This window comes from Canis lupus, chromosome 25 (genome assembly GCF_003254725.2).
Source record: "Canis lupus dingo isolate Sandy chromosome 25, ASM325472v2, whole genome shotgun sequence".
Taxonomy (NCBI): domain Eukaryota; kingdom Metazoa; phylum Chordata; class Mammalia; order Carnivora; family Canidae; genus Canis; species Canis lupus.
The window spans coordinates 42,564,299-42,588,299 of record NC_064267.1 but is presented as its reverse complement, the minus strand read 5'-3'; the positions used below and the strand labels follow the sequence as shown (position 1 = coordinate 42,588,299).

Genomic DNA, 24,001 nt, shown 5'->3' with positions numbered 1-24,001 from the left:
GAAATACTATAGCTTTTATTTTAATCAAGGTATGTTCTTCACAAATCAGCACATCTCATTCTTTACATTGACTTCTCTCACCTTTTCTCTGCTTAAAAATCCTTCATTACCTCCTTATTTCCCAAATAATAAACTTCAAATTTCTTGGCACTGGGTGTCAGGCCCTCAAAAATCCGCACCGACTTCCCTTCTCAGAATTGGCTTCCAACCGCCACACGCCTCTGCCACTGGTCCCTTCCCAGCTGCCATCTCCGCAGGCACAGGTACGTGCTGGGCTTCTCTAGTGACTTCTCCACTGTTTGTCTGGAGAAGTAAGTTGGCACACAACTGCACCGAATAACATATTTTCTAAGACAGAGGAAATCTTTTAATCTTTGAACAAGTCCACAGGTAACAGAGAGGCTTCCTCCTTCCCTACAAAACCACATTAATTCATGCCTTCTGCCACCGAAAAGTAGAAACTCAAATCCTACGTTTCACAGCATCAAATGCAGGGTCCTGGCCGAGCAATCATGTGTGGGATTACTCGGTTAACTTCTGTCACCCCCACCGGTTGCAAGTTCCATGAGGACACAGGTCATGTGTTTTCTTCACCACTGTATTCTGTGCCTGTCATGTAGCAGTCGCTCAATAAATAACAGTCAAACATTAATGAAGAGTGAATGAATGAATCAGTGAATGAGATGGGCTTGAATCCCCCAAGGTTGTGGAAAGTTATAATTACCATTTTGGAAGCTCCTGCAAATCTCAAGTAAGTCAGGATAGGCCTTTAGGTTAAGATTGCTGAACAGTGCATCCAGAACTGTCTTGTCAAATGTCTTCTCCAATTCACTGAGCACATCATAGATTACTCTTTCCACTGGGACCAGATTTCTACAAGCTTCTTGAAAATGCTTAAAAATATTGAAGGGAGAATTATGTAGCTGTGAATTTACAAGTTATAGAAGAAGTAGATCATAACCAGACCATCTGTTCTCTTGTGAAACGTTAGAATGTCACATGTTTGGATGACTTCTTAAATATCCTCCATTACAAAAATAGACTCTTATTTGACCCTCTCCGACATTGATACACACTTGAGAGGGGAATTTTGAAGAATTAAGGTGGCTTCAAAGTCTAATGATTGTGGGAGCTTTAAGAGCCTGGCCAGAATGCTTCCGGAGTGGCCCTGACTGGTAACGAGAGGCCGTTCTGTTGACCACACAACAACCACTGCCCTCGCCCCGGGACTGACCTGGCCTGAAGAGCTCCAGGAAACCAAGTGACCACTCTTCCCTTCTATGAACATGTCCAAAGGGCAAAAAACTTCATAAAGACAAGAGAAGGCTTGTCCTCAGTGTCCCCAGGAAGACCCACCATTAACCTTCACCTGTGTTCTAGTGCTCCAGAAATGTCTAAAGAGCAAAAAATGATTTGGACAGAGAGCAGCAAGCATTTGTCTCCGGATTTATCCTAATAGGACCCAACTTGCCTGTGAGTTTCAATAATCTTAGGTTCAAGTGTGTCGGATAAGAGGGCTTTGTAATGAGACATTGCCCAGCTCACTTATTTGCTTTTAGTTACTATTAACGAGATTGTATTAATGTACCCAAGATGCACTGTACCTATGCAGCATTCCCAGTTCCAATTCAGCCACATCTCCACCGCCATACCCTTCCCCCGCTACACTTCCCTCAGAAGAAGGGATGTTTTCTGTGATGCTGTTTCTCCTGTCACCTCCTAACTTAGAGGATGGTGGCAGTCTCCAGGAGGCCCCTCGGCTTGTTCATTGCACCCCGCAGTCTGGCATAACATTGGTGGAGTTGGTATCATAAGAAAAGTCTCCTTACTTACTTGAAACATCTGCTCAGGGATAAAGCCACGGTCTCGGAGGCCCATAAGTAGAGGAAATGGCTTTTTTATTGCACTTGCAATCTCCACCTTATTCTCTTTGAAGAGCCTAAAAATGAACTCGTAGAAAACCTGCTCCTCTGACATTTGGTCTTCTGGGTTCTGGCTCCCTGTGAGCATCCTGGGAAACAAGGACATAATACAAAAACATGACATTTGAGTTTCCAAGAGGCTTGTAATGGGTGATTTTAGACATGAAAGATAGTCAAGGGAGAGCCAACACGTATCCAAGTGTGTTCTTGTGGAAGGACCAGCATAAATGGAATTTATTTACTGGGAGAGTAGTCAAGGGTGCAGTAGAAGACACTTAGCTTAAGAAAGACTCATTTGTAACAGTGAAAGAGTTCAACCAAAACTACCGAAAAAGACTTAACCTGAACCTTCTAGGGAAAACATTGGACTTAAAAGTGTTAGTATCTCTATAGGAATTGATAGGATACCATGATGGTGAACTTAATGTGTTAATTTGGAACAGGTTTGGGGATGAGATGAACATTTAAATTGGTGGACTTTGAATAAGCAGGCCCTCTATAAGGTGGGTGGGCCTCGTCTAATCAATTGAAGACCCAAATAGAACAAAAAGACTGACCTCTCCATGTAAGAAGGAATTCACCACCAGACCATTTTCAGACTTGAACTGTGCCATTGGCTCTGCTGGGGCTCCAGTCTGCCAGCCCGCACTGCAGATTTTGGAATTGCCAACATCCATATTCATGTGAGCTAATTCCTTATAATAAATCTCTTTTACACACACACAGACACATTTTATCTTTTCTGTTTCTCTGAAGAACCCTGGCTAATGCAGATTGTTTTTAAAAGTTCACACACACACAAAAAATAAAAAACCAACTAAGGTAATATTACAGAACCTACTACTGATCAACAAGTCTATCTTAAACAAGGTATGCCCGTTATTTGCCTTTTTCCATGTATCATGATATTTACAAGGCATCCATACTGATATTTTAATTCAAATCAGTACTTTTTAATTGCTGTGTAGGAATATTTTACATAAATATGGACAATATGTACCTAATAATCCTTTACTGGTAAATGCTTAGGTCTATCCTTTTTTTTTGGTATTATGAGCAGTATTTTGGAGAACATCCTTGTTTATATCTCCTTACATGTATATGACAATCATTTCTTTTTTAAAAATCTTTTATTTATTTATTCATGAGAGACACACAGAGAGAAGCAGAGACACAGACAGAGGGAGAAGCAGGCTCCATGCAGGGAGCCCAATGTGGAACTCGATCCCAGAACCCCGAGATCATGACCTGAACCAAAGGCAGATGCTCAACCACTGAGCCACCCAGGCGTCCCGATTTCTTTAGCATTTGTATCTAGAAGTGAATTGCAGACTCATTGGGTCTACTACCTTCAGATCTTTAAGTTGCTAAATTATTTTTCAAAGTGATTGATCAGTTTACAGCCCTGCCAGGACTTCATGAGAGTTTTTCTCTGTACCTTCATAGACCCTGAGAATTGTCATGCTTCAAAATTTCAGCCAATATGGCTGTCAAGCCAACTTTATTTTGCTTTTATCTAGATTAGGAAGCTTTTTCTGAAGTTAAAAGAATACACGTAACACATGTGGTCTGGCATCAAGGCAGAAAAGTCCTCTTGACCTGTGCCCCGGGTTCTTTCCCTTTATCCTGTCCTGTCTGGTGTGTTTCTGGAGATTCCATTGTATATTACACAATTAAAATCACTGACTTAGTTGGGGCGCCTGAGTGGCTTAATTGGTTAAGTGGCTGACTCCTGATTTTGGCTCAGGTCATGATGTCTTGGGTGAGATTGAGCCCCAAGTCAGGCTCCACGCTCAGCCTGGCGTCTGCTTGTCCCTCTTCCTCTGCTCCTTTCCCCACTGGTGTGCGCTCTCTCTTTCTCTCTCTCCAAATCTGTCTCTCAAAATCACTGTCTTAGATGAAACCCTGCAAGGAATGCATTCTGCAAGCAGAATACTACCCTGAATGTCCTCTGTCTAGAAGAACCCTCCTCTTTTTCAAGAATAGCTTGGTCATCACCTCTGAGAACTTTCCCTCACATTCTCCTGTCTAACATGCTCCATTGGTGGTTTGCCTCTATTAGAGCAAGATCATTCTTGGTTATTCCAGATTGTTCATTGACCCCACTGTGTGGTATTTTTTTTAAATTTTTATTTATTTATGATAGTCACAGAGAGAGAGAGAGAGGCAGAGACATAGGCAGAGGGAGAAGCAGGCTCCATGCACCGGGAGCCTGACGTGGGATTTGATCCCGGGCCAAAGGCAGGCGCCTAACCACTGCGCCACCCAGGGATCCCCTGTGTGGTATTATAAACAGGGAAGGGAAGGTATAGTTTTGCAAAAGCATGTTCAAGTTGCCCATTTCTTTTTTTTTTTTATTAAAGATTATTTATTTATTTATTTGAGAGAGAGCACAAGCAGGGGGATGGCCAAAGGGAGAAGCAGACTCCCCATTGAGCCAGGACCCCAATGCGGGGCTTGATCCCGGGACTCCAGGATCACCATTCAAGACGAAGGCGGGCACCCAACCGACTGAGCCACCCAGGTGCCCCAATTTGCCCACTCGGTAATGAACTTACACAAAGGCAAGTGCAGGCTCTGGACGCAGATTATTTGAGGACACATCCTGGCTGGGCTTCTTACTTGCTCCAGCCTTGACCAACTTTGTGAGATTCAGTTGCCTGATGTGACACAAGAGTAGTAATGGTATCCATTTATAGGATGTGGGGAAGCTTGAATAGGATGTGTGTGTTGAGCGTGTAGAACAATTGAACAGGAAGTCTTCTTAGTTAGCTACAAATAGAAGAAATCTCAAGGAAAAGACACAGCAGAGGTAGATCTCTCACATCTATGATGCAGGAGCAAGATTGGTATTCCGCGTCGTAAAATCAGGTCAAAGACACCCCTCTGTAAGATTTCGATTAACAGTCACAAGAATATGTGTTTTTCTCCAGTTTGATATAGAGACGTGTGTGTATATTCAAAAGTAGGACTTGTCATTCTGTATCTAAACCTGCCGTGGAAGTGTTATCTCTTCTTGGAGGCCTGAAAGACCCCTAGATTCCAAACATATGGTCATACCTGGGAAAATTAATTTTTATTTTATTTTTATTTTATTTTTTTATTTTTTATTTTTTTGAAAAGTAATTTTTAAACTCAAAAAGCTTTGTAATTCTGGTTCTTACTGGATAAGTGGTTCCCTTTGCTGACAATATCTTGATAAACTTCTTTGTAATTCTAAAAGGTGTAAATACTTGTAAAATTTTTTTTTTATCCCACCATAACAGGGTTATTGGAACTTCCCCTTCATATAGTATTAGCATAGAATGAAGCCCATTCCTTCCCTGAATTCCTTTAAAAAATAAAAAGACTTCTGGTTAAAGATAGTTGACCACAGACAAGTGCTTTGCTCCCCTCAGACAGAGGAGTCCCTAAAGTAAGAGTAAGGGAATTAAAGGCACAATGACTAAAGAAAGGGAGTTAGATGAGAAATTGAAACCAAAGTTTGGAAGAGAAAAGTGATTTGAGGCTAACTGCTGTGGCCGGTGGCAGATAATCCCAGAGGCAAGAAAAGGGCCCAGTGTGTCCTGCAGCCTCCCAGAGGCAATGGAACCTGGAAGGGAGATGCAAGTGTGAGCCAGCAATCCTAAAATCCTAAATTCCTAAATGATCTGCTCCCCAGCTCCTCTCTGACTCCACCGTGTGGTGCACTAACATCCAGGCAAGAGCCTAGAGGCTGCTTCTTAAGAAAAATATTAGATGACTATAGGAAAAAAAAAGTCTTCATCTTCAGACATTTGGGATTCACACAGCCCAGACCACAGGTTTTCAAGCCCATCTCAACAAATGGAGTTGCAAAATAGCTTTTCAGTGCCTCTCCCTTAAGTAGGAACAAACAATAGGCCACACACATTTGTGAAACCTACCACAGGATGGAGCGGAATCAAGATGAACAAAGAACAAAAATTACCCCAGCCTACATAGAAATAGTGCTGGGGACAGAAGAGCGTTTCCAAAAAACAAGTAGTAACCTATGAATGGTCCAGGATGCCATAAAGAAAAGATCAGAAAATAAAACAATGGGCCTGGAAATTTAAAATGATTGGTAAAATTTAGAAAGACAAGAAGAGGGGCAGCCAGGGTGGCTCAGCAGTTTAGCGCTGCCTTGGGCCCAGGGCCTGATCCTGGAGACCGGGGATCGAGTCCCACATCGGGCTCCCTGCATGGAGCCTGCTTCCCCCTCTGCCTGTGTCTCTGCCTCTCCCTCTCTTTCTCTCTGTAGGTCGCTCATGAATAAATAAATAAAATCTTTTTAAAAAAATAAGACAAGAAGATTAGCTAAAATGCTTATAAAATAAGGAGAGAATTTTCCCAGAGCACGGCTGGTAACAACTCTCAAGGGGCAGGTGGGGGAACTCCAGCAACTAAACTCGAAACCCTCTATGTCTAAAACAGTTATGCAAATCTATAGATTCAGAGGCAAAAGGAAATGACTAAAAAAAATATATACCCTGATCAGTTATTCATGTGTGGAGGCAAAATATTCATGCAAGGTACACTGTGGTGAGCAGAGCATAATGCACATCTGAAATGACTGTAACAGCGTGTGTCAATCAAATTTCAATTAAAACAAACAGTTGTGCAAGGGCTCAGAAAATATTTCACTCCTGCACCATCTGTGTTGGTCACACAATTTTCAATGCCATGTTTTTACTTCTGGGCAAAGGTAAGATTGCATCTCCCTGCCGCCTTGGACTGATAGGTATCACTTTGGCAGAATTTTGAGCTAACAGCTGATCAGTCATGCTTACTGTTCCTCTGTTACAGTGGCTGTCATTTCAGATGGCAGCTACTCATCAGCCAGAGACAGAGTCCAAGGAGAGGCTTCCCTGAAGCAGAGGCCAGTGACTCACCAAGATTTTGGCATCATTTTTCCAATAGAATAATCTACTCCTTTCTTCTGACACACTCTCTGGGACAAATTATTTGATGATGTGCTACAATAAGAGAATTAAGAAATCAGTACCAGCAAAGTTTGGTTACATAAGAAATGACAAGGATCACTAAAATCAGTTAAAATACTGATGTCTAAAGCCCATAGATTTTATTGAAAACAAAAGCATGTCTCAAAAATTATTTTAAAATAGTGATTCTCAAAGTATGGTCCAGGGACCCCTGGGATTGTGTGAGACCCTTTCAGGTATGACCAGGGTCAAAACTGTTTTCATAATAGTACTAAGGTCTTATTAACCCTTTTTCTCTCTTTTCCTATCACACATGATTAGTGAACTTTCCCAGAGGCTACGTGTTCTGTGGCATCACAGCAGATTGAATGCAGAGCCACTAGGAGAATCCAGCTGTCTTCTACTGAGCCAACTATTAAAGAGATCTGTGAAAAATAAAACCTTGCTAATCTTCTTACTAATTTAGTTTATTTTAGAAAATAAAATAAAAAACACTGTTATTTTTCATAAAATATGTCATTTATATTAGCAGGTAATGAGTTCATTATTATTTTTTTAATGAACAAATAAATATTTAGGTGCTCAAAGTTTCAATCCCTAATTAGTAAATATCAATCGATGTAATCTACATGAACAAAAGCTAGCTTTTGGAGTTCTGACTAATTGCCCATTCTCAATTGGATCTAAAAGATAGCTGTTTGTTCAAAGTAATAATACCAACACGTGATTAAAGCATTTGGAAAAGCAAAATGACAACAGCAATGTTGGTAAGGACAGGAGAGAGAAGTTTGTCACATTCTGTCATAAGATGCATGCATCACCCATGAAGCAGGATAGTGTAATTTGAAAGCATGGATATGAAGACAATGAATGGTGTCAAGCAAAATAAAAATAAATAAATAAGTAAATAAATAACTGATATGACTAGTTGTAAATATATATTGCAACCTCTAGGGAAAGCACTAAAAATGTTTTAAAAGAAGTATAATTCATATGCTAGAGGAGAAGAGAAAATGGGGTCATAAAATGTTCAATTAAAACCATAAAAGGCAGAAAAAGAAAGGAAGAAAAAGTAGAAACAAAGACAAGAATAACGAGTAGAAAACTTTTGCAAACTATTTTCTATTCATTATTAATCCAACTACACGAATACTCTGAATGTGAATGATCTCAATACAATTAAAAGACAAAAATTGGGGCACCTGGGTGGCTCAGTCACATAAGGGGTTAAGTGTCTGCCTTTGGCTCAGGTCATGATCTTAGGGTCCTGGGACTGAGCCCCGCATTGCATCAGGCTCCCTGCTCAGATGAAAGCCTACTTCTCCCACTCCCTCTGCCAGCTGCTCCCCCTGTTTGTGCTCTTTCTCTCTCTCTCTCCCTCTCTCTCTCCCTCTCTCTGTCAAGTAAATAAATAAAATCTTTAAAAAAAGGACAAAGATCAATAGAGTGAAAACAAAACAAAACAAAAAAATACCCAACTATATACTGTCTATAAGAAAGCCACCTTAAACATAAAACCACAGATAGGATCAAAGTAAAATGATGGAAAAAGATGTACCATGCCAACATTAATCAAAGGAAAGCTGGGGTAGTTATATTAATTTTGGACAAAGCACACTTCAGAACAAGGAAAATTCTCAGAGCCAAAGAGGAGCATTATAGAGTGATAAAGGGGGCAATTTCTCTAGGAAGACACAGCAATCCTTAACGTGCATGCAACTAACAAAGTAGCATCAAAGTACATGATCCAAAAAAAAAAAAAAAAAGGTACATGATCCAAAAATTGATAGAGCTACAAGAAGCAACACAAATCCACTACAATTGTTGGAGATGCCAATGCCCCTATTTTAGTAATTAATAGATCAAGCAAGCAGAAAATCAGTAAGAATACAGTTGACCTGAACAGCACCATCAATCAGTCTGATCTAATTGACATTTATAGAGGATTCCACTCAACAACAAAATACACATACCCCTCAAGCTCGCATGGAAGATTTACTAAAATATGCCATATTTGGGGCTATAAAACGTACCCTAACAAATCTCAAGGGATAGAAATCATTTAAAAATATGTCCTCAGAGCACAATAAAATAAAAGTAGAAATAACCGATAGCTGGAAAACTCTCCAAATACTTGGAGTTAAAGAACACACTTCTAGGGTTAAAGAAGAAATCTCAAGAGAAATTGCAAAATATTTTGAGCTAAGGGAAAATGAAAACACAACTTATGAAAATTTATGGCATGTAACAAAAGCAGTGCTCAGAGGGAAATGCACAGCATAGAATGCACATATTAGACATGAAGAAAGATTGATTGATTGATTGATTGATCTATTTATTCATGAGAGATACACACGGAGAGAGGCAGAGACACAGGCAGAGGGAAAGCAGGCTCCATGCAGGGAGCCCGACATGGGACTCGATCCCAGGACTCCAGGATCATGCCCTGGGCCAAAGGCAGGCACTCAACCTCTGAGCCACCCAGGTGTCTTTTCTTTTTTTAAAGAAAGATCTAAATGAATGATCTAAGCATCTACCTATAGAAACTAGACAAAAAAGAGAAACTGAGATCAAACGCAGAAAAATAAATCCTAAAAATTAGAGTGGAAATCCATGAAACTGAACAGGAAAATATCAGAATACCAATGAAGCCAAAAGCTGATTTTTTTTTAAATCAATACAATTGATAAACTTCTAGCAAAGCTAACAAAGGAAAGGAAGAAGACAGACATTATCATCTCCCATCTCTCGGAAACAGGTGCAGGAGCAGCTGCGGGCCGCATCCCTGGCTGCCAGAGTGAGGATCCTGGGTGCTGAGCACCTACCTGGCTGCAGCTGTTGGTATCAAAGCTGGTGCCTTCTTGGGACCCAGTCAGCATTAGATTCTGGGTTAGAGTGGTTTCCATACACTTTCACCTTGCTTTAATTTTTAATAAGAACGTGTTGTTGTCTCTGCCTTGTACCTTTAAAAGACAACTCCCTTCCTTCCCTAGTCAAATGTGTAACAACCCAGGACAGATAAAGGAACGGCTCCCTCCCACCTAGTTGCATTTGCTAATATTGGGTCTACTTTCACTTCCCCTTACTTGTTGGTGTTCAGAAGCCTGCTCAGAGGGGCTCTGAGCAGAACTTTCCCCCACCACCCAGAAACCACAAGTTTGACAACAAGCATCTAATTTTACTTTTTCTAAAAGGAACTTTTCTGGGCAGAGTTGTCATTTGGGGTCGGGGTAGGGAGAGAGGAGGCACGGGGAAAATGAGAGGATTCGTAGGGCACGGGAGTCATAGAACCCTGCAGTGATGAGGCCTCAGGAGGACCAGAGAGATCCACCAACGCCAGTCCAGCTGCATGGCTTTTGCAAGGAAATAAGGTGATATGAGTCAAGGTGGCCCCACATTTCCCCAGTAGCCAATCTGCTGCGATTTAAGAAATCTAATGTCCCTATTATTTATTTATGTGTAATCTCATTCTGTCCTACTCCTGTGGGATGAATGTGAAGACAGACATAACCACTGCGGATGCCGACCTTAACAGAAGATGGGGAACAAAAACAAGAGGTGAGGACTGGCCAGTGGTTGAACCGGCTGCCTCCACCTGCCAGCTTCCACCCCACCGAGTCATGGAGCTGGCCCAGGATCAACCTGCAGTAGACGCTTCCTGCCTTTGTGCCTTCCCGGAGCTCTGAGGAGAAGGTCTACCAGTTGATTGAACTCTTGTGTGTGGCACCCAAAGGGTAAAAGCGAAATTGCTGAACAGGGTGATGCAACTATCCCCACCCTAGCTTCCCCACTGCCCAATCTCTAGGGCAATTCTCAGCCCCAGGGAGGGAGGAGCAGGGCCTCCTGGATTTCTACGATACATGGGTCACTGCTCATGCAAAGGAAAGAGAGAGCAAAAAGGTCTACTTTGCTCAACTGGATCCAGGTTGTTTCCAGGTGAGAGGGCATAGTACGTGTGGGCAGGAAGTGACCTCCACGTTTGCCCCTGCCTCTCTGCTCAGGTGATCGTGAGAGGGAAGTAGGAAAGCCAGACATTTCAGGTCTTCTCTGGAAGGGTGGACTGGCCAGGCACAGTACTCAGCCTGGACTGGACTTGGGGCTGAGAAGAGCAAAAATGCTCAGGGTTATAAGGTGGGAAAGAGGTTCCTCAAATTTGCTGGAAAGCAGCCAGAGGCCGGAGAAAAGTCCGCACTCCTGCAACGAGAGGGAAGTGCCAAGTTTGTGCAGAGATGCCTGGCCTGCCAGTCTAAGCTTTCTTGAATACATGGGCACTTTACAAATGCCAGGGTGATTAGAAAAAAACTGTGCTTCAACTGGTCACTGAAATTGGGGTGACAGGCTTCCCGTGGTTGATGAAGAAAGGGTTTGGGGTTGACATTACTAGACCTTAAAGGACAATGTGATGTTAGCTACCAAGTGCATCACATTTGTGTTTGTGCATAACTTTTTTTTTTTTTTGACACATAGCCCGCCTTCATGCTGTAAAAGATTTGAAGCAACTTACAAAAACACACTGGATCAGCATAAACTTGGAAGAAAAAGAAGTGAGAGCAAAGCACAAGTACAGTGAACAAAACCAGAGGACTAGAAATCCAGAAAGGACAATGGATCCAAGGCAGGCAAATGGGAGCCAGGGCACCCGTAGAATCCAGGGCCTCGGTCAGAGCAGTGGGCCTAAGCAGGCAAGGCCTGGGGAGCCAGAAGCAAAGCAGGATGTTTCCAAAGTCTGTTTTACTGAACCCTGCTTCTTCTGGTTCATTCTATTTTTTTAAAGATTTTATTTATTTATTTTTTCATCAGAGACACACACACACAGAGAGAGAGAGAGAGAGAGAGGCAGAGACACAGGCAGAGCGAGAAGCAGGCTCAATGCAGGGAGCCCGACGCAGGACTCCATCCCGGGTCTCCAGGATCACGCCCTGAGCTGAAGGCAGGCGCCAAACTGCTGAGCCACCCAAGTGTCCCATTCTGGCTCATTCTAGATGTGCTAGAAATTAGCATAGATCTGTTTGCAAAGTATAGGGGGCCAGAGATTTCTACCCTGCTGCCCACTTCTGCTCTTTCTTTCCTCCAAAGAAGTAAGCATCCATCTGAGGGAGAGATTCCAGATTTCAGGGGACGTCTTGCCAGTGGGTGGGGGCAGCATGCGCCTACCAGGGGCTGCACACATGGGACCGCCTGCCAGCACCCACTGCCCCTCCTTTCTCTCTCCTTCTCTCACTTGGTGGGAGAAAGAGGTTGTTCGGCTGAGGCTTTCTGTTGGGCATAGCTGTCCTCTCACAAGGGGCGCGGTGGCCCAGACAAGGCCAGGCATGGACTGCAAGAGCCCACTGGGGTGCCCCCTGTCTCTCCTCTTCCTGCCCTTAAGCAGCAGGCAGACCCAGGCCACCACTCAGCTGGGCAATGACATAAATGTGCCAGTTTCTCTTGCTTAGAAGCACAAGGTCTTCGGCATTTCTCAGGGGTACTCCCATCAAGTTTACAAGCAAGTCCTAGTTTTCAGTATCCTGCGTTAGCCCAAATAACAATAAGCTGGAATTTTAGCTTGTATCTCCCACCATCTTGTTTTTCTCTATATTCACTAGAGAATCAATCTCCCTGAGATAACAGATCCTGGACCAAGACCATCTATGCCCATCAGAGAGTCCCTGGTCCCTAACACAGGGGTAGAGTTGTTTTCTTTCTCTTCCCTATGACCTATGGGATAAGATTCTGGCCTCCCTCCTTTCTCTGTTTTCCCACCAAACTTAGGGCAAGTAGGTGGTAATCTCTGAAGGCCAGTCAATGCTTTCTTTCTACCTGAAAAATTCCTCTCCATTTTGCTAAGCATGCTAAGATCTGGTACTTGGGATCGGGAAAGTGAACTGCAGAGTCCTGATCACAATCCAGTGCTTTGCCCCTGCTTGCCAAAGTCTACCAAACTCCCATCTTTGAACACTAATGGCATGTCCACTACTTATATGTCCAGGGAGATCAGATAACCAAGCTCATATTGGTCAAATTTCTGCAAAGATTCATTGCCCACAATTCATTCTCTGATACCAACTTTTAAGCAGTTAGAGTTTCAGGGTATGAGTACCAAAGCTGACACCCAGGCAGGAAATCAATTTCTTAGACGTATACTGGGTAACTCCCAGAATTCACAGGAAGGCCAAAGACTGGGGATAAGCAAATAAGCAGTCTGGGCAATAAAATCCCCAGCCCAGGCCACTCCACGGCCCTTGGGCACATGGTGCGTGGCCACTGATTTGGCAAATACGCTCCTTCCATTCTGGTTAGAAAGGAGGATCAGAAAGTTTGATAGAAAAGAGCATTCATTTACAGTTTTGTCTTGGGGTTATATTAACTCATCTGCCTCTTGTCATAATATCGTTCAAAGAGATCTGGATCCACCTGGACATCCCACAGAACATCACACCGATCGATTACCTTCATGACATCATGGTGATCAGACAGGACGAACAAGAGTTGGCCAGCACACCTACTAAGGAGGAATAAATTATTGACCCTCGACAACAGAGGTGACTCTCAAAAGCATTATGATGACCCTAAGAAGCCACACATCAAAATGCACATATTGTATGTTTTTCATTTATGTAAGACTTTGATACAGACGAAAAGAGTCTGTAGTATAGGAAGCACATGAGTGGTTGCCTGATGCTGGGGTGGGGGAGGAGGCTCTCTGCCAAGGATACAAGGGAACTTTCTGGAATGATGGAAATGATCTGTATCTTAATTGTAATTATGATTACATTTGCTAAAACTCATCAAGTTAAATGTACACTTAAGATGAATATGTTTTATACCTCAATAAAATTGAGCTAAAAAGGAATTATACATAATTTTAGTAAATTCTCAGTACGTATGTCATTGAAATAACAGCTGAAGTTTTCCCATTATTCCCAAGCATGTGTTGCTTAGATAAAAACATCTTTTATCTTTATTCACATCTTTTTCCAGTTTAATCATTTCTGTCCAATCTGGCATTTATGTTTCCACTCCTGCCGTTTTTTGTTTTTATTTTTCCTTTGCCTAATCTATCTCTTGGCGGGTCTAAAGGAGGAGATTCTTGGTTCCAGGCTGGGATATCCAATGTCCATGAAAGGGTTTTCCAGGGTAAGCGGAGGGCTTCACGTATGTGAGGTGTGACAGCTGGGGTCCCAATCCCTCTCACTGCCCACGTCCCTGCACTGCACAGTGCTGTGTGCTCTGGAGTGCTGGGGCACCACAGCACCCTCTCCTCAGCAGTGGGCATCACGTTGACTCCTGGGCCTCCTTCCATTACCATGGACCTCCTGAGGCTCCTAGGCTTCTATCATCCTTACAGTGGTGACCTACCAGCACCAGGGCTGGGCCTGTTGCTCTAGAATCTGCTCGACCATGCTGGTGCCTCCATAGCAAGCATGGAAGGGCTCTCATTCAAACAGGTGAACCTTGGTTTCAAGGCTTCTGAGACCCCAGAATTGTTTTTCCCATCTTTTTTTTTTTTCCCGAGGAGCATATGGATGTCCTGGTAAGGGGTACTCATGGGTATAACACATTTGCTAATTATTGATTTAAATAAAGTTAAACAAATTTCTATGTTATGGGATTTCTCAGAGACCTTACATGCCAGTGTACATAAGGAAATCTTTAAAGGGTGTGTGGAGGGGATATATTGCTTTCCCTGAAGTGACTAGAACACTAGTGTCTTCTCTCAGTCCCGGCTCTGCCTTAGACCTGACTTCACATCCCCAGCCCTCAAATGCCTGCCTGGCCCCTGGCCACTTTCCTGCCCAGAGGTCTGCCTACCTCTGCATGACTTCAGATTATATTCAGGTTCCCTGTAATCTCAATTTTCTTAGGCAATATTTTTATCCTGACAAATTATGGGCATTTCTGAGTCCCCTCCCCTCCCCTTTTGCATGTTTTTTAAAGCTTGATGATTTCTAGTAAATTTATTCAGTCATATAACCGTCACCACAATTCAGTATGGGAACATTTGCATCCGCACCCCCAAAAAAAGTACAGAATAAGGACAAGTCCTGAGGAAGCAGAAGTGAGAAGGGAAACACACAGATAGTAGACTCCCAGTACAGCTCCTGTGGCCCTTGGGGCTGGACCCTTATGCCTCCTCCCCTCTGCTCACCCCTCCCCGGGCTGGTCTGGATGGCAGCGCCCCCACCTCCCCCAAACACCCCAGGAACCTCACAAGTGTCTGGACGGAGATGGAGGGAGGCTCATGCACGGTCTTCAGCTTCCTGCACGAAATGCTCCAAATACTTTCACTTTTCTTTTCTCCGGAAGCCTGGCCCTCACTGCATGTGGCAAAGCACAGACTTCCTGTTTCACCCACTGGCATCTCCCTGCTGTTTTCTCCGTCTTCCAAGAGTGATCCCAGGGCCCAGCCCCTGGACTGGTGAAAGGGGAAGGAGCAGATGGCAGACCTAGCATCCAGGTGGGTTTTTGTCTCAGCTGCTTTATTCTTCATTTTTTTGGTGGTTGGGCTCTGATAGTTCATTTCCTGGCAGCAGCTACAGGGTGGAACTCAACTATTGAAACTGTGAGCCTTTCTCTTTGTAAAATATTGTCTTCCAAAGATAGAGAGGCATGTGGGATTTAACCAGAGACTCTGAGAAAGGGGGACAGACGTGGGAGTGGTGGAGGGAGCAGAGACACAGCTCAACTCTTTTTTCCCTAAATTTTAGCCCACTGTTGTGAATAGAACCAGGATTTGCTCTCTACGTCCTCTTCCGTGCTCTGTGATTTACACTCGGCCCCAAATGGGCAATTAATTCAATTATTATCCATTGCCCAAGTGACTAGCAGTAGTTGGTGGAAAAAAGACAATAGGGAGAGAACATTTAATTTCCTCTCTAGTGAACTTTTTATATATTTTTCTTAAGCACATTTATAATTGCTTCCTTGAAATAAATTCCTAGAAGTGAAATTTGGGACTCAAGGAAATACATACTGTAGAACATTTGACCTTGATTGTTAAATTAGCCTCCAGAACATTTGGACCTGTTTATAATCTCACCAAGAACATCTCTGATTATTGCTTTCATTCTTTATGTCGGACAATTTGATAGGTAAACATTATTAAGTTATCTTCTTCTGTGCTGTTCCAACTACTAGTGAATTGCCATGTTTTTTATATATTTATTGCACACTTGACCTAATTGCTTATTGTCTTTCTTTCTTTCTTTCTTTCTTTCTTTCTTTCTTTCTTTCTTTCTTTCTTTCTTTCTGAAAAATTTTCTACATGGATGTTTGTCTTTTGCTTATCCGTTTTTAAGACTTCTTTACGTGATAAAAATCTGAACACTCGCATATGAGACCCAATATCATGCACTAGTAAAAAATGGGGCTTTAGTCTGAAAAGCTCTGCTTTGCCAACCTTGGGCTAGTTACTTAAGCTCTCTGGGTCTTGCTTTCATTGTTGAGAATCATAACAGATGAAGAATAAGGAACCTGGTGGATATTATGTTCTGAATGCTGTTGTATAATTAATCATCCTAAATGTAACCCCCAGGGCCACTTCCTCCTCTTACCATGTGTTCACTCTGGCTTTCTCGGGCTCTGTGCTGATGTTTGCAGTATTCTTCTCTGTATCATGGATTCTATGTCATGGATGCTAGATTTCTCTTCCACCTGTTCTCAATCTTCCAGGATTTCTTCACTAGTATAATAAAATCCCTTATGGCATCTTTTCTTTTCCAGTACTGTTATGGTTTATCCTATTTTTACAATATGTTTATTTTTTACTGTCAAAGGATGTGGGAATGAGTAGGAAGAGGAGGGTTGCTCAATTTACCACTGCGATTAGTCCTAGAAACAGTCATTAATTATAGCTTAATTTTCAATCTTACACAAAATGAAGTTGAAAAAATGAGATCTCTGGTTTTTAAAAAAAAAAATCACTGAGTGATTGAACTTTTTGTTAGCATTTCTCTTGACAATTTGTCAGGAATGTCATCTGAAGTTTTATGCCTATTATGACTTATTGATATTTTCTCCTGGCCTATCAATGGCTAATTTTTATGTGTCACATGAGCACGGGAATGGCGCATGTCTATTCTAGAGATATGAAATCGATACATATAATAAATCAGTTAAGTTACCTTTACTAGTGGTGTCTTTCACATCTCTCATGTCTGTTTATGTTTAGCCTACTTGTGTGTCAAAGATTGTAGGTGGTTTACTAAAGTTTCTAAATATCAATTTTCCTCTTACTACTCATTATTGGGTGGTTCCTCTTTATAAGCTTTGCTGGTGTCTGCCTTAAGCTGACGCCCAGGCAATCTTAATTCAGTCAACATAGCTATGGACCATAGAACTTATGACCAAAAAAAAAAACAAACAAACAGACAAAAAAACTTATGACCATAAAGGGCATACTTGTGAGATTTAGGGCAAGTTAGTAAACATCCCTATGTCTCAGTCTCCTCAACATAATGGATACAATCATAGTAACCATCTTGCAAGGGTTTTGTGAAGATCAAATAAGTTACTGCATGTGAAACCCTTAGAACAAAGTCTAGTACATAGGAAGTACTCAATAAACATTAACTATTTTTAATATGTTTACCAGCAGCCCCTTTGGGATTTTGGCATTATATTGCTGGTCATTTTCTGCCTCCATGATTGCTGGGCATTGTCATTACCTCTTATGCCCATGCGCCTTTGAGGCGGGCATTGCTTTGCAGACTGCTAAGATTTGCTTTTGGGACCAGGATGCTGGTCTGAAGATACCCATTGAGTGCAAAAAGCAGGTTCCCAAGTTCCCAGAGTCTTCCCTCTCTTCTCATGTCTTTTTCATAGGATGCCCACCTTGACCAAGGCCATAGAAGAGACTCTTCACCAGCACTTTGTATACCAGAAGCTAGAGATTGCCTATGCCATCTACAAGCCATTTCCCTTCCTCGAAGGCTTCCGAGATAATTCTATCATCACTGAGACAATGTACAGGGTGAGTCACGCTGCCTGCTTTCCCATGGCAGCCTAGTCCCACCAAGAAGTCCCAATTATTGAAGTTTCAAACTACAAATGTCTAGTGCTTCTGGAGCTTGGAAGCCTAGTCCAAAATGTTCATTATCAGGGAAAAACAGGGTCACGGGGGCTGCCATACAGATGATCTCAACATAGGTGGCTTAAAACAAAAGAAATTTATCACCTCACAGTTTTGGAAGCCAGAAGTACAAAATCAAGGTGTTGGCAGGGTTGGTTCCTTCTAGAGGCTCTGACAGAGAATCCATTTTTTGACTCTCCCACCTTCTGGTGGTACCAGCAATTCTTTGTGTTCCTTGGCTGGTAGAAAAATCACTTAACCACTATTTTAATCTCTACATCTGATCTTTTCCTTTCCTTGTCTTTTCCCCTTCTCTTCTTTTATAAGGACACTTGTCACTGTGATTTAGAGCCCACCTTCATCCAGGATAATCTCATCTCAAGATCTTAAATTAATTATATCTGCAAAGATCCTTTTTCCAAGTAAGGTCACATTTACAGGTTTCAAGTGGACATAACTTTTGGAAGAGTGACACCATTCAACTCACAAGGCATTCAACCCTCCCAATTCCTAAGAGCTTCTTGGGCAAAGTTCATTCAGATGTGAAGCAAGACAGACATTGGAAAATATGGCTACATGGACAAAAAATGACATTCTTTTCATAATTTGGGAGGTTTTGTGCATTTCCTGAGCCCCAGGCTTAGGGAAGTACAATGGTTCAACGATCTTCTCCCCATCTTGGCCTGGTTGGCTCCAATCCCTTTTCAGGTCACAGCCCAGATGTCAATCCTCAGAGAGGCTTCCTTAACCCACTCACTCATCTAACCAATTTCTCAAAGAAATCTGTGCTTTCCTCTCATAACACTTCTCTCAATAGCAACTGGGCATTCTTTACTTTGTGCTTATTATTTAATGCCCATCTTCTCCTCCTGACAGTGTCTCTCCCTCAGTATGGATAGCACCATGTTGGTCTTATCCATTTCTATGTACCTAAGGACTAGCCTAGTAGGCGCTCAGTAACTATTATGCAGTCAATTCTCTCCTGCCGTGTTTCTCCTTTAGGCCAAGCTCTCATGAAGAGGAGTTCTCTGGCTGATTTCCCTGTGGCTAGAAGCCATTCAGGTCATCACCAGTCCGAGAGAGTGAACAGAGGTTAACAAGCAATCAGCAGAATTGCCACTTGCGACCAACTAATTGGTTGCATTGCTACAGAGTTCTGCCCAGAGTCTTAGAGAATTTGCACAGTAGCAGCCTTTGACTCTCCTTTACTTCCCTAAAATTTCTCTCTTCTCTCAAATGTACCTAAAATAAGGTTCACAAAGCAGACGTATTTTAAAGAAGGCTAAGTTATTTATTCCTATGACTAACAATCCAAATATATGTGAAGTTCCAAAAGTAAACATGTGGAACTGTGATTTCTCTATGTTAGAGTTTGTATATTTGTATTAAATTTCTTCTTAAAAGAACAAAATATCATTCTTACAACTTAGAGAACAACAGATGTGTAAAAAACTTCCATTCCATTTTATAGCCATTTATAATAATCCTGATTCCATTTTTTAAGGAATCCATGGAAGCCTATAGAAATAAGGTCCCCATACCCAGAGTGGTATACAACATCCTCACTCACCTGGAGAAGACCTTCAACCTGTCATTTCTGGAGATATTGTTCAGCCAAATTAACCTGTATGAGTACCCCAACCTGAAGACAATTCTCAAGGGCTTCAAAAATGGTACGAGGCTTCTTGAATATCTTTTGGGCTATAAAAGCATGCCGGAAGCTGCTGTGCTCAAAGTTTGGGTTGGCTTTCAGCCCCGTAGAATTATGAACTTCAAATGTCCAGTTCTCTGGGAAGATAAGGAGTGTACTCTCTCATGGGTGCACCAGGAAGAGCAGCCTCTGGCTCCAGTTCTCTAAGAGGAGTTTCTAGAGGACACATTTCTGTCTTACCTGTTCTATGAAGTGAGGGAAGGTTGTACTCTTTACCCCACTGGACAGTCTCTAGGGAAATGCAGTTGCAGATACTCAGTCTGGTAGAAGGATAAGGAGAGCCAGAGGGGAAGAGAAATGAATAGGGATGGATAATAAGTATCTTTTTTTTTTTGAGTACTTACTATGTACTAGGCATCATCTCAAGCACTTTCTATGATTATCTCATCTTTAAAACAATCCTGTGAAGTCGGTATTATCCCCATCCGACATATGAAGAAATCAAAGCTCAGAATATCTTTCCCGAAGTTCCTTGTCTGTTAAGAGCAGAGCCAGCTGCCCTACTTGGGTTTCCCAACCCCAGGTCCTGAGTTTTCCATCCCTCTTTTAAACAAAGACTGGTGGAAGGGAGAGTGTAAAGCTGGAGGACAAAAAAAAAAAAAAAGCTGGAGTACAGAGGAGAGGGAGCTTAAGACAGAGAGAAGGTATAAGAAGGAAGCAGAGCTTGAAGTGCATTGGGGAATAAAAACGAGCTGGATAAATAAAGAGCAGGAGAGAGAGAGCAAGCACAGAGCCAGGAAGGAAGAAGCCAGGGCAAAAAGAAGAGGTGATGCAATCACTTTAGGTTTAAGGACACACACTTTGGCTGAGGCACATGGTTCACATATCTAAGAACAACAGGAAGAGGACCAGTAGATCATATTGCACTGTGACATTTTGTTAATGGGGTCACCACTGTTGATGGCAAGAGTTGCCTACCCCCCAAAATAAATGACTTCTTGAGCTAAAGGGGCAGCAAAAGAGAAAAGCGCCCTTCCAGGCAGGCACAGGTGCACTTGAGCCCGTGCTCCTGGCAGCATCAGGGGGGACACAGGGAGGACTGGGCTCTCAGAGGCCACACTGAGTCAATGGGAGAGCCAGAGGCACCATAAACAGCAGTGCCCCGCCCTAGCCCAGCTGGTGCATCCTTCTGGATCTGCAGCCCTCTGTTTTTGTCATAGGCCCCGCTCAAAATCTCACCTTATTTTCCTTTTTCTGTTCCCTGATTAAGAAAACTTCTGAAATAAATGATAGAGAAGAATCCCAAGAGAAACCCAGCCTTGGAAGGAATGACATGTAGGAAGCCAAAGGGCCTGGAGTATTGAGGATGGAGAGGAAGTTTGGTGTGGCCCATCACAGGTTGCAAGGCAGGAAGACACAGAAGCTCGTTCTGCAGAAATGAGCAGAAACCAGAGTAGAAAGGATGCAGCTTGTGAAGGAATTTCTATTTCATCTTATTTGCTACAGGGAGGTGTGATGTGTTTATTTATTAAAACAGGAACATGTGTTGACATTATAATATTATAAAACATTGTCTAAATTCTGAAACCAAAATTTAAGAAAAGCTAAAGAAGATGAAATCCCTGAGTACGAAGTCAAACTCAGCTTTATGTGTGAAACGACTTTGGTATTAAATCAGAGTCGAATGCCCAGATTAAATACATAGACTGGAAGGAGCCACTAAAGGATGATGCTGGTGAGGAACCTGTTCTCCACACCTGGAGGAGAGGGGGAGGAGGAAGATGGATTACTGCATGCCCCTGACCCTTTGGAGGTCCCCCACAAAGAAATTCCCTAATAATTCTGAGTATCCAGGGTGTTGACGTGTGTTCCTTCACCAATTGCAGCTGTCATTTCCTACCGACAACGGAACAGAACTGTGCCCACCCTCCTTGAAGCCCCAGCCTACCCAGCAGAAGGGCGCTCTCTCCAGACACTGCTGCCGTTGCTGCCACCCCAACACCCACCCCATGCACCCAGTGTCAGTGAGCCCAGCGCGTCCACACAGCACAGAGCTGAGATCTTGGGCGAACCATCCAGCCCTTCTGGCCCTGCCGTGGCTCTCCCCAGAGCCACCCAGGAAAGAAGGATCACTCCAGGTGAGGACCACACCTTGTCCATCACCTGTGCCTCCCCTGCATAGGGTACCTTGGTCATATCTAGAAGCCTAGGGTTCCACCTTTTTGTTAAACTGGTCCATCCCATGTGCCCACCTACCACACACAGCCTTTTCCAAGAAGGATGATGGGCACTGCCGGGGGCTTGAGGAAAGCCTAGAGGCCAAACACCTGCTTCCCACCCCTGGAACAGCCCAACTCTCCACCCTGAGGCCTCTGTGTTTCTGTGCTAGGTGTTTTTACCATTTGCTTTCCTCCCTGACACTCTGTCCCTGTACCCTGTAATGATTTTTCTTCCTCTCTTCAATGACCAATGACAACTTAACATCCCAAATAAATGAAGACGAAGACTCACAAGAGATCCCCAGCACGCCCCCTGACACTGTGCAAGGTAATATTGCTTGGGGATGATTTAGTTCAGTTCAAAGTAGGTATGAGGGGCAAACATGCACCTGCCAACCCCAAGGCTTGTGGTAAGATCCCAGGGAGAAAGAATTGGGTGTGACAAAGAAAAAGAAACGGAGGGACAAATGCACCAATTCAGCACAGGATTACCTATCAGGGATGCCTCCACAACCAGTTTGATGCTTGATGTCCAGCTCATAACAGTGTTCTGAGTGGACACATCACTTGTGCAATACATCCCTCTTTGACCACTACTCAATCATTCACCCTCTGATTACAGGGGCCTTTCAGTTTCAATCACATTCATTTTTATGGGGTTTGGATTCTAATTATAATGTTATTGAAATTATTAGAAAAGATGATTAAACATTGAAAGATCTGCTGATTGAAAGATCTGATAAAACGCTGAAAGATTTGGCTTCCAAAGTTGTGTTTCTTCTTTCCCCCCAACTATCATTATTAAGGACTTTTGATTACATTAAATATAACCATGGAGCATTATTGGGCACTGTCAAAAATGGCATCGTGAATTCTGAGCTCTCCAATACTGAGGCATAAAGGGCCCCCCATGGACCAAATGTTTTCTTCCTTCCTCTAATACACACCATCCAAATAAGATGGACATAATCATGAAGCCAATAACATGGAAGATCCCTTCTTCTAGATTACCAAAAGAAAGAATGAATTAAATTCATTCATTGTATCCTACACTGTATCCTACAACTGAAACTAGTATAACACTGTATATTAACTACATTAGAATTTAAAAAAAAATTTTTTTAGGGCAACCTGGGTGACTTGGCAGTTTAGTACTGCCTTTGGCCCGGGGCGTGATCCTGGAGACCTGGGATCGAGTCCCACGTCGGGCTCCCTGCATGGAGCCTGCTTCTCCCTCTGCCTGTGTCTCTGCCTCTCTCTGTGTGTCTCTCATGAATAAATAAATAAAATCTTTAAAAAAAATTTTTAATAATAAAATAGAAAAAAATTAGTAAGCAGCTAGTTGAAGTTGAAAGGAAATAACCCTTGACTCTCCCCATCTATCCCAACCTTACCAGGCTTTGGTGTTCAGTGGGCCCCATCGTTTTTCGTGGCTGGAACAGATTGTTCTGTTCCTCCTCCCTCTGGTCCCTGTTTGCTAATCCTGGGATCTGAAATTCCTCTTCTTCCTCTGCTCAATGTCTGGTAATAATCTGAGCTCCCAAACAAAAGATAAAGAAATGCTCAAAGAGATGCCCACCAGGCCCTGTGTCAGGTAATTTCGATGTGGACAACTACAGTCTGCCTTACTTTCCATGTCTACCGAGAGGAGAGGCCATTCAGGTCTCCCTGAGACAGGGTTCTCCTTGCTGCTCTGGACCACCCTCTTCACCCAGCTCCCAGCTGTCCACTCAGCCCCCCGGGAGCTTGGACAGGCAGGAGATCCTAGGAAGGACAAGGGAGATGAGTCTGGGAAAGGTAGACTCAGAGCAAGAGCACAGAAGATGAGGGTCAGAAGCCCCACTAGTACCCAGTGGGCCTGGGCTGCAAACATCACTAGGAGATCTGCTAAGCAAGAGCTTTCACCGCCATGAGGGCATGTGACAGGAAAGGACACAGGACTGAGGCGGAGCAGGACTGCATAACTCACCCGTGCAACCTGAGGTCACTGCAAGAAGGTAAAGTTCAAAACTACTCCATCCAAATGCAGAGCAAACAAAAACACACTGTGTGGCCCTGACACTGAACTGGCAACCCAGACGTGGATGGTTCTTTTTCCCAGCCCTCACCCTGACTCTGGGCAAATTTCACCTTCAACCCTAGTCATTTCTGTATCGTTTCGATTTGTGAGAGTTGATATGATTCAAATAATTTGAAATGCAACAATTATTTCAAAT

At 42.9% G+C, this 24,001-nt stretch overlaps 2 protein-coding genes and 2 long non-coding RNA genes across 27 annotated transcripts in view; 3 read left to right on the top strand and 1 right to left on the bottom strand.

The window, feature by feature from the left end:
* The window catches only part of LOC112669866 (uncharacterized), a 50,632-nt gene extending 43,321 nt beyond the window's left edge, over positions 1–7,311 (top strand). For both annotated transcript variants that reach the window (XR_007406040.1, XR_007406039.1), the window contains one exon: positions 7,187–7,311. This is a non-coding gene — a long non-coding RNA (uncharacterized LOC112669866). The remainder of the gene's footprint in view (positions 1–7,186) is intronic.
* Positions 1–15,380, bottom strand: part of SP140 (SP140 nuclear body protein) — a 68,252-nt gene extending 52,872 nt beyond the window's left edge. For 7 of the 17 annotated variants that reach the window (XM_049101420.1, XM_049101424.1, XM_049101422.1 and 4 more), the window contains exons 1-4: positions 15,052–15,380; positions 6,815–6,898; positions 1,834–2,011; positions 725–893 (exon numbers count right to left, since the gene is read on the bottom strand). In XM_049101420.1, coding sequence (XP_048957377.1) covers positions 725–893; positions 1,834–2,011; positions 6,815–6,898; positions 15,052–15,365 — 745 coding nt within the window. In that variant the 5' untranslated portion in view covers positions 15,366–15,380. The other 10 variants (XM_049101429.1, XM_049101430.1, XM_049101432.1 and 7 more) reach the window with 9 other exon arrangements.
* Positions 10,083–13,182, top strand: LOC118355063 (uncharacterized). The gene is made up of 2 exons (XR_007406043.1): positions 10,083–10,801; positions 11,333–13,182. It is a non-coding gene; the product is annotated as an uncharacterized LOC118355063 (long non-coding RNA).
* SP110 (SP110 nuclear body protein) overlaps positions 15,163–24,001 on the top strand; it is a 39,495-nt gene continuing 30,656 nt past the window's right edge. For 6 of the 7 annotated variants that reach the window (XR_007406038.1, XM_025463377.3, XM_025463375.3 and 3 more), the window contains exons 1-5: positions 15,163–15,302; positions 17,669–17,816; positions 19,420–19,588; positions 21,453–21,704; positions 22,066–22,113. Coding sequence is in view for 6 of the 7 variants with exons in the window: in XM_025463377.3 (XP_025319162.3) it covers positions 15,283–15,302; positions 17,669–17,816; positions 19,420–19,588; positions 21,453–21,704; positions 22,066–22,113 (637 nt within the window). In the remaining variant the exon portion in view is untranslated. The remainder of the gene's footprint in view (positions 15,303–17,668; positions 17,817–19,419; positions 19,589–21,452; positions 21,705–22,065; positions 22,114–24,001) is intronic. The other variant, XM_025463376.3, reaches the window with a different exon arrangement.